Here is a 13,608-nt window from a genome sequence, read left to right as displayed (position 1 = left end):
CCTAGGCTGGAGTACAATGGCACCACCTCAGCTTGCTGCAACCTCCAGTTCCTGGGTTTAAGCGATTCTCCTACCTCAGCCTCCCAAGTAGCTGGGATTACAGGCACCCGCCACCACGCCCAGCTAATTTTTGTATTTTTAATAGAGATGGGATTTCACCATGTTGGCCAGGCTGGTCTCAAACTCCTGACCTCAGGTGATCCACCCTTTTTGGCCTCTCAAAGTGCTGGGATTACAGGCATGAGCCACCACGCCCAGCCCATTCATATGGTTTGACTCTTCCCTTCAGTGAATTTTCCCAGAACATGTTCAAGATCGTGTGAAGCACTGAGGTTCTATGAATGCCCCAAGTAGAGGGACAGAACTGACAGCATCTAGCATATTGTACCGTGCTCACCTGTCTTCATATCGACTCCCAGCATGGCCAGATAGGTGCATGAAATAATTTCAAAATGTTACACATGCACATGGGCAAAAGTTGCATGTGTGCAATGTTTATGCATAGAATGTTGCAGCATGGTGTTTCCAAAAGGGATCTTTCCTAATTTCTCTTTTCTGAATGGCTTCTCAGTGCTGACAGTTTAAGTGCATGTACAGGAGACTAGAATTTTCACGACGTTTGCCGTTCCTGTCCTGAAGCCCCTGTTCTCTGCTGGGGTCAGAGAGGAGGAAATTAGTTACCCAGTCTGACCCGTGCCACATGACCCGTGCCACATGACCAGGAGCTGCTGCCCCTGGAGGTGTGATCCAGTGACCACACCCATCTGCTGGGTTCCTTTCCTGGCCCCATTATTATTTTATTCATTGGGTGTTTACTGGGGGCCTGCTGTGCTCTAGGGAAAGTGTAAGTGAATATGCAGTATATTCTACTATGGAATATAAAAATACTTTGGAATAGATCTTTCCCTCAGTGAGTTCACAGTCCAGTGAAGTGGGCCCATTTGCATATACGAAATTATAATATGGTAAATGCTGTTGTGGTAGAGTTTGGTAGAAAATGTTACAAGATTCACAGTTATAGAAACAAAGGACAGCAGACCTGACCTTGGGAAGTGACAGGAGACAAAGAATCCAGAAAGCAACAGAGTACTATCATCCTGTGAAGAATATTCCCAAAGGATATTCCCTAGCTGCTAATGCACTCCAACGCTTGGCAAATCACATCCTCAACACAGAGTTAAGGGCATGATCTGTCTGCCCTCTGCGAGGTGAGGCTAGCGAGGTCAGGTCCTGGGATTAGCAGGCTGTCACTGCTGAAGATGAGGCAAGAGAAGGTGACAGACAGCCTGGGGTAGGAAAGGCAGAGCTTCCTGCAGCGGATTCTGGGGCCCTAGGATCAAATTGTTCTTTCATCAGCTGGAGTCAAGACCATCTTATCATCTAGCCCTACCACTTACTTTTTGGGGATCCTTGGTTAAGTCACCTAACTTTTCTAGCATCTGTTTCAACATTTAAGTCAATGAATGAGTCAAAGGAATTTTCATTTATTTTATTTTACTTTTATTGTTTTATTTTTTTGAGACAGCATCTCACTCTGTCTGTCACCGAGGCTAGAGTGCAGTGATGCAAATTCAGCTCACTGCAACCTCTGCCAACTGGGCTCAAGTGTTCCTCCTGCCTCAGCTCCCCAAGTAGCTGGGACTACAGGCAGGAGCCATCATGTCTGGCTAATTTTTGTATTTTTTGTAGAGACAGGGTTTCACCAAGTTGCTCATACTGGTCTCAAATTCCTGAGGTCAAGCAATCCACCCGCCTCAGCCTCCCAAAGTACTAGGATTATAGGTGTGAGCCACTGCACCCAGCCGAAATTTTTAAAAAATGAGATGTGATACTCACCCAACAGGGATGATGAGGAGGTGCAGTGGGATGAAGTATATAGTGCTGCATGTGGTGAAAACATGCTTGCTTCAAGGTGGGTGTCGCTAAGCTTTAGCCACTTCTAGAGAGGCCATGTCTAGAAGCTCTGAGATAAATCAAGTCTGGCATCATTAAAGTCTCAGAGTGTGGCAGAAACACATATAGACCAAACTCTAATTCTGAGCAATACCTGTAAAGCAAGGGATGTGGGAACCCAGTGTAGGGTAGGAATTAAAGGGATGGTTTTTAGGATTGGACAAACCCATGTTGCAAATCTGAGCCCCCTGCTTGTTAACTCTGTTAGCTTGAGCATGTGAGTTTCAGTTTCAGTACATACCAGAAAGCTTTTAGAAGGATTAAATGAGACAGCACATGTAAAACCCTTGGGCATTCATTCAGTCGATTTTTATTTAGCACCTCCCATATTCCAAGCCCTCACCTAGGCCTCATGTCTAGCACATAATAAGCATTTAGTGAATGGTATGTAATTGTTAGCATGGGAAAGAAGCAATTCTACTTCAGGGACATGAGAGAAATCTTTCTAGAAGAAACAGCCTTTGTGCTACATCCAGAGGATAAGAGACTGTGACAGTGAAAAGTGAATTTGGGATGGTAAATTGGAGTTATAGTTTAATACAGTAATTAATGACACATTAAGGAATTGAGAATTTGTTTATTGTATAAAAAGGAGGCACTGAAGGTTTTGAGCAGTAGAGTTACCTGGTAAGATCTATGTTTTGTAAAGACTCCAGCAGCTTTGAGTTGGTTAGATTGGAAGTTACATCAGATTGGAGGATGGTTTGGTGATGCAAAGTGTTTATGCCAGCCGAAAGGGCAGAGAGCAGGTGTAGTAGTCTGTTCTCACTCTGCTATGAAGAAATAACTGACAGTGGGTAATGTATAAAGGAAAGAGGTTTAACTGACTCACAGTTACACAGAGCTGGGGAGGTCTCAGGAAACATCCAGTCACGGTGGCAGTGGAAGTAAACACGTCCTTCTTCACATGGCAGCATCAAGGAGAAGTGCTGAGCAAAAGGCGAAAAGGCCCTTATAAAACCATCAGATCTTGTGAGCACTCACTCACTATCACAAGAACAGCATGGAGGTAACTGCCCTCATGATTCAGTTACCTCCCACCAGATCCCTCCCACCACATGTGGGGATTATGGGAACTACAATTCAAGATGAGCTTTGGGTAGAGACATAGCCAAACCATATCATTCCACCCCAATCCTTCCCAAATCTCATGTCCTTGCATTTCAAAACACAATCATGCCTTTCTAACAGTCCCCCAAAGTCTTAATTCATTCCAGCATTAACCCAAAAGTCCAAGTCCAAAGTCTCATCTGAGACAAGGCAAGTCCCTTCTGCCTATGAGCCTGCAAAATCAAAAGCAAGTTAGTTATTTCCTAGATACATTGCGGGTACAGGCATTGGGTAAATACAGCTATTCCAAATGGGAGAAGTTGGCCAAAACAAAGGGGCTACGGGCCCCATGCCAGTCCAAAATCTAATAAGACAGTAATTAAATCTTAAAGCTCTGAAATAATCCCCTTTGACTCCATGTCTCACATGCAGGTCGTGTTGATGCAAGAGGTGGGCTCCCATGGCCTTGAGTAGCTGTGCCCCTTGACTTTGCAGGGTACAGTCCCCTCTACTGGCTGCTTTCATGGGCTGATGTTGAGTGTGGCTTTTTCAGGTGCATGGTGCAAGCTATTGGTGGATCTACCATTCTGGAATCTGGGGGATGGTGGCCCTCTTCTTCTAGCTCCATTAGGCAGTGTCCCAGTGGTGACTCTGTGTGGGGGTTCTGACCCTATATTTCCCTTCTGCACTGCCCTAGCAGAGATTCTCCATGAAGGGTCTGCTCCTGCAGCAAACTTCTGCCTGGACATCCAGGAGTTTCCATATAGCCTCTGAAATCTAGGTGGAGATTCCCAAACCTCAATTCTTGACTTCTGTGCACCTGCAGGCTCAACATCAAGTGGAGGCTGCCAAGGCTTGAGGCTTGCACCCTCTGAAGCTGTGGGCTGAGCTATACCTTGGCCCCTTTTAGCCACAACTGGAGCAGCTGAAACACAGGGCACCAAGTCCCTAGGCTGTGCACAGCAAGGGGGCCCTGGTCTCAGGCCCTCAAAACCATTCTTTCTTCCTGGGCCTCTGGGCCTGTGATGGGAGGGGCTTCCATGAAGGTCTCTGACATGCCCTAGAGACATTTTCCCCATTTCCTTGGTGATTAAGATTGGGTCCCTCATTACTTATGCAAATTTCTGCAGCAGGCTTGAGTTTCTTTCCAGAAAATGGGTTTTTCTTTTCTATTGCATCATCAGGCTGCAAATTTTCCAAACTTTTATGCTCTGCTCCCTCTTGAAAGCTTTGCCGCTTAGAAATTTCTTCCACCAGATACCCTAAATCATCTCTCTCAAGTTCAAAATTCCACAGATCTCTAGGGAAGGGGCAAAATTTGCTAAAGCGTAGCAAGAATCATCTTTGTTCTAGTTCCCAAGAAGTTCCTCATCTCCATCTGAGACACCTCAGCCTGGACTTCATTGCCCATATCACTATCAGCAATTTGGTTAAAACCATTCAACACATCTCTAGGAAGTTTCAAACCTTACCACATCTTCCTGTCTTCTGAGCCCTCCAAGTTTCTAGGAAATTCCAAACTTTCTCACATTTTCCTGTCTTCCTCTGAGCCCTTCAAACTGTTCCAACCTCTGCCTGTTACTCAGTTCTAAAGTCACTCCCACATTTTTGGATGTCCTTATAGCAGCACCCCACTCTCTGTGGTACCAGTTTACTGTATTAGTCCATTCTTATGCTGCTTTGAAGAAATACCCAAGATTGGGTAATTAATAAAGAAAAGAGGTTTAATTGATTCACAGTTCTGCAGGGCAGAGGTGGCCTCAGGAAACTTACAGTCATGGTGGAAGGGGAGGCAAACGTGTCCTTCTTCACATGGCGGCAGCAAGGAGAAGTGCTGAGCAAATGGGGGAAAGCCCCTTATAAAAACCATCAGATCTCATGAGAACTCACTCAGTAGCAGGAGAACAGCATGGAGGTAACCACCCCCATGATTCAATTACCTCTCACTGGGTCCCTCCCACAACATGTGGGTATTATGAAAACTACAATTCAAGATGAGATTTGGGTGGGGACACAGTGAAACCATATTAGCAGGCTTCACTCCCATTTTATAATGAGGACCCTGATACTATTCTAATGCGAATTTGGGAATCTTAGAAATCTTAGTAAAATGTTTAACCTTCCGACAGAAAGAGTCCTTTGCAAGTTTGTCTGCAGCAACCTTGCTGAAGTGAAACACAGACAGAAATTCACAGTAAGGGCTAGACTTCTCCAGGGTTGGGGGTAAAAATAGAACTGTCTTCTGTCCTCTGGATTTTGCAGGAAGAACTTCTATCAGTTGGATCACAGCAGCTGGAAACAAAGGGAACCCTTTAAGTTTGTGGGAAATACCTGTCAAATAGGGCAAGCACTAGCTTTTCCAGAAAAGCAGTTTTTTGCAGCATCGGTTAAATACAATGATCATGAAACAGGTGTGAAATTAACATTTAACCTCCAAAACCCCTTAGCCTTCACTAAAACAAGCTGAAGCAAAGAATCCAATTTTTAACCCCCAAATGGATATGATTGGATTTCACTTGAGGGATTCAGATCCACCAGAAAAGCTAATTAAGACCACCCTTAAGTAAATAACAAGTTATTTTAGTTATTAATTTGCAGTCTGTCCAGTGAATGTGCCAGGAGTATTCACATAGACACTTTCTACTTTTCTTCTGGAATGTTCCTTCTATCTATCTTATAGCTAAATTAGAGAGTTGCTTCAACTTGCAATTCAAAACAAATCAGAACAATGATTCTATTTTATTATATGTGTGGTATTAGCAACAGATAGCTCCTAGCATTGATGGAAGCCTTGCTGCTTGCCAGACACTGTACTGGAAGCTGCCTCTGGCTTATCCCATGGGACTCCCACAACCACCAAGTGGCTAGGGTGCTGGTATCAAACCTTCTGACAGGGAGAAGCAGAGGTAGGGAGATTAAAAACTTGCCTCAGGTCACACAGCCTTTAGGGAGTTGAACCCTGAAAGGCTGGATTTATTACCCCCTTACTGCTTGACCATACTCTGAGGATCATCTCTGGACGCATTCTTTTCACCTTGTTTGCATCAAAATTGCTCTCCTGCGCACACTGGCCTGAGTTTTCCTGCATTGTATTACATCTATTGGTTTCCTTTGCTCTCTAGACAAATGTCTTTAAGGTGAAGGCTGTGCCTCAATCATCTTATCATCCTAGCACCTAACCCACTGCCTGGCATATGGTATGGGCCTAATAAATATTTGAATAAATGAATTAAATATAAATATAATGCTAAATTTATTTTCCTGTCAATATTTTAAGCAGGAACCTGGATCTCTTGGATTAAGTCCTTCCACAAGTGTTTCTTGAGCACCCATAGTGAAGATGATGAAGATGATGTCACCTTGGCTATTTATTGCCAAGACCCTCTTTGCCATCAGAGACTTTAAATTTTACTGAGGGACTAAAACATGCCTAGAATATAGTATCCACAATATGACAAAACATCCATTAGAAAAGAAATTGAACAGAAGAGATCTAAAAAAGAATATGAGTATAAGTAAACATTACCGGTATATCAATTGATGAAAATCAAACAGGTAAAGATAGAGGAAGATGATCATAAACTCAAATATGATAAATTTGAATAATCACACATCTTTTCCTAATCTACTTTATCCTGAAATTGATCATTGCCATCACAATATGTCCATTAATCTTTGGATTGCAGAGCTGGGCAGGAACTGCACATTTGTGAGCTGAGCAGGTTATGATCTTCCCAATTAGCGTTGACACAGCAAGTGCTTTCTGGCTTATGACAGTCTTTGACATTGTATTAGACTCTCATGCGGATCATGGAGGAAGATGTTTTATGCTTTTCCACAGAAGAAAAGAGGTCCAGGGAGGGAGGAGTTGGTGGAAGGAGCAGAGACAGGACTCAGGCCTTGTCTTGTCAGAGTTGCCCCTGAAACTTTCGGAGCCCATGCCACCTTCCCCTCTAGTGATATAAGCTTGGAGCTCTGCTTCAGTGTTTCTTACAGGTATGTTGTTGGCATTTAGGTTGGGCATTTACATGCACACATTGTAGGATGTGTATCATCATTGACTTTCAAGCTTACGTGCCAGTTGTACCCTCTTTATCATCAAAATATCCACAAATATCACATGCAAACACTCCCTAGGGGGTGAACTACTCCTAAATGGCTTATCTCAAATGCTTCACAGGAACACTTCCCAAAGGGGCTGAGTTAATGGCACCATCACTTTCTTTACCTCCTTTTTCACCCTTTCAATTATCTTTTGTTTAGTTTTACTCGTCCAGGAAGAGGCTCCTGGCTTGGTAAAGGTGGCCCAGACACCGGACAAGAACAGTCTATCATTTCTCTGGAAAACTTGGTCTTTGGAGCTGGATACTGCAAGCCAACTTCCTCAGAGGTAAGGCCTGTGTGGGGCAGTTGCTTCAAAACTTTCAAACTTTACTTTGCAGAGTGTATGTTCTATGAGATTCATGCTTCTTTGAAACATCCCCTTCAGAGATTTTTGCTAATTTGACCTTCCTTTCACCATCTTCCCACCCCTTCTTTTTATCACTACAAGCTCTGTCAGACATATTTCTAAGGCCAAGCCCTGGGATAGATACAGGGAATGTGGTCTTCATATGATACTTCTTATATGTGGTCTCTTGGAAGAATACAGTTCTCTGTAGGTCAGGAGGCTGTGCTGTGAGGGGGCCACTGACTATGTGATAACATTCAAAGCCCTGCCTGGTTTCAAAACCTGGCTCCCACTTTCATTTGTGCACTCTCTGAACATCAGTTTTCCCACCTGCAGAGTGGGCTCCCCAATAGCTAATAATTTCATGGAGTGTTATATGTACCCAAATGTTGTAATAAATGTAAAGTTCCTAGCCTGGTATCCAGTACTCACTAGCTGCTGACTAAATAAGCATATCCTGTCCTTCCCCTTGTTCTTTTATCCTAGGAAACATCCCCTACTCTCCTGTGATGTGCAGAGCTTTAATCACACAGGGTATGATTCTGCTCATATTTCTCCCGAGCCAGTATGTGCTGTGTTTTTATTAGTGGCCTACTCATAAATAATCAGCCTGTATTATTCAGGGTTCTCCAGAGAAACAGGACCAATACAGCCAATAGAACACACACACACACACACACACACACACAAAGAGATTTATCATAAGTAATTGACTCACATGATTTTGGAGGCTGAGAAGCCCCAAATCTTCAGTCAGCAAGCTGGAAACCCAAGAGTGCAGATGGTATCTTTCCAGTCCAAGGCTAAAGGCCTCAGAACCAGGAAAGCTAGTGTTATAAGGCCCATTGCAAGTCTAAGTCCAAAGGCAGGAGAAAACTGATGTCCCAGATCAAAGATAATAAATAAAAGAGACAGTTTTCTCTCACTCAGTCTTTTTGTCCTATTCAGGCCCTCAATGGATTGGATAAGGCCTATTCATGTTGGAGAGGGCTATCTGCTTTATTCAGTTGACCAGTTCATCCAGACATACCCTCACAGGCTTACCCAGAATAATGTTCGACCAAACATCTGGGGCACCTTGCGGCCCAAGTAAGTTGACACATAAAAGTAACTGTCACATTAATAGTAACTATCACTACTAATTTCTGAGTAGCCCACATTATAAGTGTGATAAACTGTCCATGCCCAGTCAGCCCCCCAAAAGAGGTGCTCTATCTTCCTGTACAGTCAGGCTCTGTACACAGACTGTTCAGAATATTAGGTAATGCACTCAGCTGGCTCTCCTGTGATGTCATCTTTGCTAGCTCTGAGACCCAGCCAGGAGGTCTAGTGGCAAAAGCTGCCCAAGTCATGTCTTCATCTGGTCCAAGCTGCTGTGTCACATGATTTTATGGTCCTGAGACGCAAAGAAAAGGGTTGTCAAGAACCTGTTGAGGGGACCTGAAGCCAGAATGGGGTTCTGTGCCACGGAAGGAGCAGATTTTAAAGCCAAATAAGACCAGTTCCAGGGTAGACTCCAGTGACTTGTAGATGCAGAACTTCAGTCAACCACTGAACTTCTCAGAACCTGACGTCCTTAGCACTGACGCAGGGCCCAGCAGATAGGAGCTGAATGAGTAAGAAAGCGAGTGGAAAGCAGTGAGCCCTGTAGCATGTCGTTGGACTATCCCTGCTGCGGGTCCTTTGCTACAGGACCATCACTGAGGCAAAGCTCCCCGTGGTCGGCTGAAGCCTTTGCTGTAACTACATCACAATTCAGCTTCTCCCTCTGTCCAGTCTTCCTTCCTTCAGCCGCCTCATGGGCTGGCACCTAGAGTTTCAGTAGACCCCATGTGGAGACTGAAGAGCCTCAGAGCCAGGGCTGGCCCTCAGAACCTCAGTAAATCTGCTGCCTGAAAATCTTCCACTCAAACTCTGTTTTCCACGGAATGTGGCCTGGAGCGTTAGGGAATGTCAGTGGTCACAGATCAATTCAGAACACTTTTTTAACACTCATCTCCCAAGCCAAGGGCCTTTGCTGAGGCTGCCACAGGAGCTTATGAAGATGATTATGAGAAGGTTTCTGTCCTGAAGGACTCTGATGTGCAATTCCCTGTACACACTCCAAGACTTTGTCAGGTGCCACCACTAATATGAAAGTACTCTCTGATTTCTTAAAAAGAAATACTTTCTCTTCAATTCTCTAGGCATTTCTGTCCCTCCTCCACTGGGCTCTAAGTGGCTGGGAATAGAAACCACCTCATTCAGCTCCCCATCCCTAGGGCCAGCACCATGCCTGCCATACTCAGTGCTCAATAAAAGTGTGGGGAATAAATGATACAAATGTGTGAATCATATGCATGTAGGAAGCTGAGGAGCAAGACACTGAGGCCACACAGACTATTCATTGCTTCACACGGCAGGAGCCAGTAACCAAATGGGAGGCAGCTGTGGAGTGAGGGGCATCTCTGCTGATGTGTGCGTGCCCAGCTCAGAACGTTAGACCTGGTATGGGGTGGGATGGAATGGCACACATGATAGACCATTTCAGTCCACCGGGCTCTGTTACAGATGACACATCTGAGCATGGCCCAGCCAAATTTCTATCTCTGACACTGTTACAATGCGGTAGAAAGCAGACTCTGGTTACAAATGCCTCCTATGATAAATGCTATGTGGCTTGGGGGAACTCATTCACTCTTGTGGAAACTTAGTTTTCTTTTCTTTTTTTTTATACTTTAAGTTCTATGGTACACAACGTGCAGGTTTGTTACATATGTATACATGCGCCATGTTGGTGTGCTACACCCATTAATTCGTCATTTACATTAGGTATATCTCCTAATGCTATCCCTCCCCCCTCCCCCAACCCCATGACAGGCCCCGGTGTGTGATGTTCCCGTTCCTGTGTCCAAGTGTTCTCATTGTTCAATTCCCACCTATGAGTGAGAACATGCGATGTTTAGTTTTTTGTCCTTGCGATAGTTTGCTGAGGATGATGGTTTCCAGCTTCATCCATGTCCCTACAAAGGACATGAACTCATCCTTTTTTATGGCTGCATAGTATTCCATGATGTATATGTTCCACATTTTCTTAATCCAGTCTATCATTGATGGACATTTGGGTTGATTCCAAGTCTTTGCTATTGTGAATAGTGCCACAATAAACATACGTGTGCATGTGTCTTTATAGCAGCATTATTTATAATCCTTTGGGTATATACCCAGTAATGGGATGGCTGGGTCAAATGGTATTTCTAGTTCTAGGTCCTTGAGGAATCGCTACACTGACTTCCACAAATGTTGAACTAGTTAAACTAAAGAGCTTCTGCACAGCAAAGGAAACTACCATCAGAGTGAACAGGCAACCTACAGAACGGGAGAAAATTTTTGCAATCTACTCATCTGACAAAGGGCTAAAATCCAGAATCTACAAAGAACTCAAACAAATTTACAAGAAAAAAACAAACAACCCCATCAACAAGTGGGCGAAGGATATGAACAGACACTTCTCAAAAGAAGACGTTTATGCAGCCAAAAGACACATGAAAAAATGCTCATCATCACTGGCCATCAGAGAAATGCACATCAAAACCACAATGAAATACCATCTCACACCAGTTAGGATGGCAATTATTAAAAAGTCAAGAAACAACAGGTGCTGGAGAGGATGTGGAGAAATAGGGACACTTTTACACTGTTGGTGGGACTGGGAAACTTAGTTTTCTTAACTGTGAAATGGGATCACATCTACCTTCTAGGGAGGATTTCAGAAGTTAATGTGTGTAAAAACATCACAGAAATAGACTTAGGCCCATGATACAGTAAAGTATTTTCTTTTTTTTTCTCTTCTTGGCTATTTTTGGGGATGTGTGTCAAAGCAGACATCCCTGTCTTTGACCAGATTCAGATAAAATGGTTTATTTGTGAGTGCTTAGCTTTGAACTTGCTCATGGAGTTTAGCTCAATGGGTTATTTTCAGGACTTGATTCTTTTCCTGTGCATTTTCCATTTGGGTCCCATCCAATTATGCAGATTCAGTGCTGTGCACCCACCCTGTGCCTTCCCACCAGACAAGTGCTGCCAAGCAAAGAATAAAATCCACTCCCTCCACCTCCCCTGGGAGCTTTGTATCCAAATCCCTGAGAAGCCCAGCGCATTAACAAATAACATTGGAATCCGCACAGATTGTAGCATCAGCTGGAAGGATTAGAGAACAGGTGTTCCCTTCAAAATAAGCCTTTCCTTGCAGAGACATTTGCAAAACTGGAGTTTCATAGCAAAACAAGCCGATTGGTGTAAAAAATCACAGGGAGGTGAGGGTTGCTGAGACAGGCCATGTCTTTTTCTCATTAGCCCCGGCCCCTCTCCCCTCCTGGCCTCTGTTCTTTCCTGCAGCACCTTTGACATCTAGACATTCCACATTTAGAGTTGGTGGAGCAAGCGCTTATGTTCCCTCTGCATCTGAAACCAGCAGCTTCACACTAGGGGAATTATTTACCCTCTTTGACTCTTGGCTTATCAGTCAAAGGAGATACTAATGCCTGGCTCACAGGGTTGCTGAGAGGATTAAATGAAATAAGCTTATAAAGGCCTTGAGCATACAGCCTGACACAAACATGCCCAATAAAAACCTCCTGCTGATATTATTTTTTCTGTCATTTATCCACATAATTAATTCAAATGTTACTCCAAGAGCTCCAATGCAGCCTTGTGGTGAGACATTGAGTGAAGAGTCTGCCACGTGGTTTTCCTCAGTGCCAATCTGCTGTGTGACCTTGGGCCAGGCACCTACCCTTTCTGGGTCTCAGTTTCTTAAGGTATAGAGAGATAATTGGATATGATCATCCCAGAGGCCTCCTTTAGCCTTTTGTGTGCTACTTTTACTGTGATATCCCTGACACTGCCTGGTCCAGTTGGGAGCAGTTGGTACATGCTCGATGTGTTAGTTTCTCCCGAGTAACAGAACCAATAAGTTGTATATGTGTGTGTGTGTGTGTGTGTATATTTTAAGATTTTAAGAAATTGGGTCATGCACTTGTGGAGGCTGGCAAGTCTAAAGTCTACAGGGTAGGCTGGCAGGCTGGAGACCCAGGGAAGAGTTGCCATCCAAGTTGAATGCAGTCTGCTGGCAGAATTTCTTTTTCTTTGGGGAAAGTCAGTCTTTTTCTACTGAAGGGTCTTCAACTGACTGAACAGAGCCCACCCATACGACTGAGGGTTATCTGCTTTACTCAAAATCTAATGATTTAAATATTAATTTCCTCTAAAAGATGGCTTCACAGAAACATCTGTAATGTTGGACCAAATACCTGGGTTTTGTGAACTGGCCAGGTTGAGACATAAATAGCCATCACAGCTGATGAATACTCAGGCTCTGACAGACTGTCATTAAAGATCAAAGATTCAGGCTGGGCACTGTGGCTCACCCCTGTATTCCCAGCACTTTGGGAGGCCGAGGCCGGCAGATCACCAAAGGTCAGGAGTTCAAGACCAGCCTGGCCAACATGGAGAAACCCCATCTCTACTAAAAATACAAAAATTAGCTGGGTGTGTTGGCAGGCATCTGTAATCCCAGCTACTCAGGAGGCTGAGGCAGAAGAATCACTTGAACCCTAGAGGTGGAGGTTGCAGTGAGCCGAGATTGCACCACTGCACTCCAGCCTGGATTACAGAGTGAAACTCTGTCTCCAAAAAAAAAAAAAAAAAAGGAAAAAAAATCAAGGATCCAGTTACTCAGAGTGAGGTGCACCCTGTTCTTCCCCAAGGAAGGCTGCACACCCTTTTTCTTCTCACTGACATAAGGAGGGCTGTTCCATCATCCAAGGGAGGAATGGCAGCCTAGTGGGGAGACACGGACTTCAGGGAGATTTCTTTGTCTTTAGATCTCCATTTCCTTGGGCAGGGGCTTTAGTACACATTGGCTCATTTATTAATCTATCAGCATTTATTTAGCCCCTACTGTGTGCTAGGATCTGTGTGCTGCAGGGACTAACACAATGAATAAAACTCAGTGCCAATCCTTAATGGATCCTGTGATTCATTTACCATGTTGTACATGAAACAAAGGAATAATTAAAAATTACACATTTCACAATAGTGTGAAAAGTGTGTTATTGATCATTTCAAATCACATTTTTGAACATCTACTTTACATCAAATATGCTGGTAAGCCA

The 13,608-nt window shown here is 44.0% G+C and overlaps 1 protein-coding gene across 9 annotated transcripts in view; it reads left to right on the top strand.

Moving 5' to 3' along the window:
- The window catches only part of FAM135B (family with sequence similarity 135 member B), a 362,884-nt gene that overhangs the window by 244,039 nt on the left and 105,237 nt on the right, over positions 1–13,608 (top strand). For all 9 annotated transcript variants that reach the window (XR_010141340.1, XR_010141341.1, XR_010141342.1 and 6 more), the window contains one exon: positions 7,267–7,393. Coding sequence is in view for 5 of the 9 variants with exons in the window: in XM_024251153.3 (XP_024106921.2) it covers positions 7,267–7,393 (127 nt within the window). In the remaining 4 variants the exon portion in view is untranslated. The remainder of the gene's footprint in view (positions 1–7,266; positions 7,394–13,608) is intronic.

This window comes from Pongo abelii, chromosome 7 (assembly GCF_028885655.2).
Source record: "Pongo abelii isolate AG06213 chromosome 7, NHGRI_mPonAbe1-v2.0_pri, whole genome shotgun sequence".
In the NCBI taxonomy this organism is placed as follows: Eukaryota; Metazoa; Chordata; class Mammalia; order Primates; family Hominidae; genus Pongo; species Pongo abelii.
The sequence above is the reverse complement of the archived record's forward strand: the minus strand, read 5'-3'. Positions and strand labels throughout refer to the sequence as shown.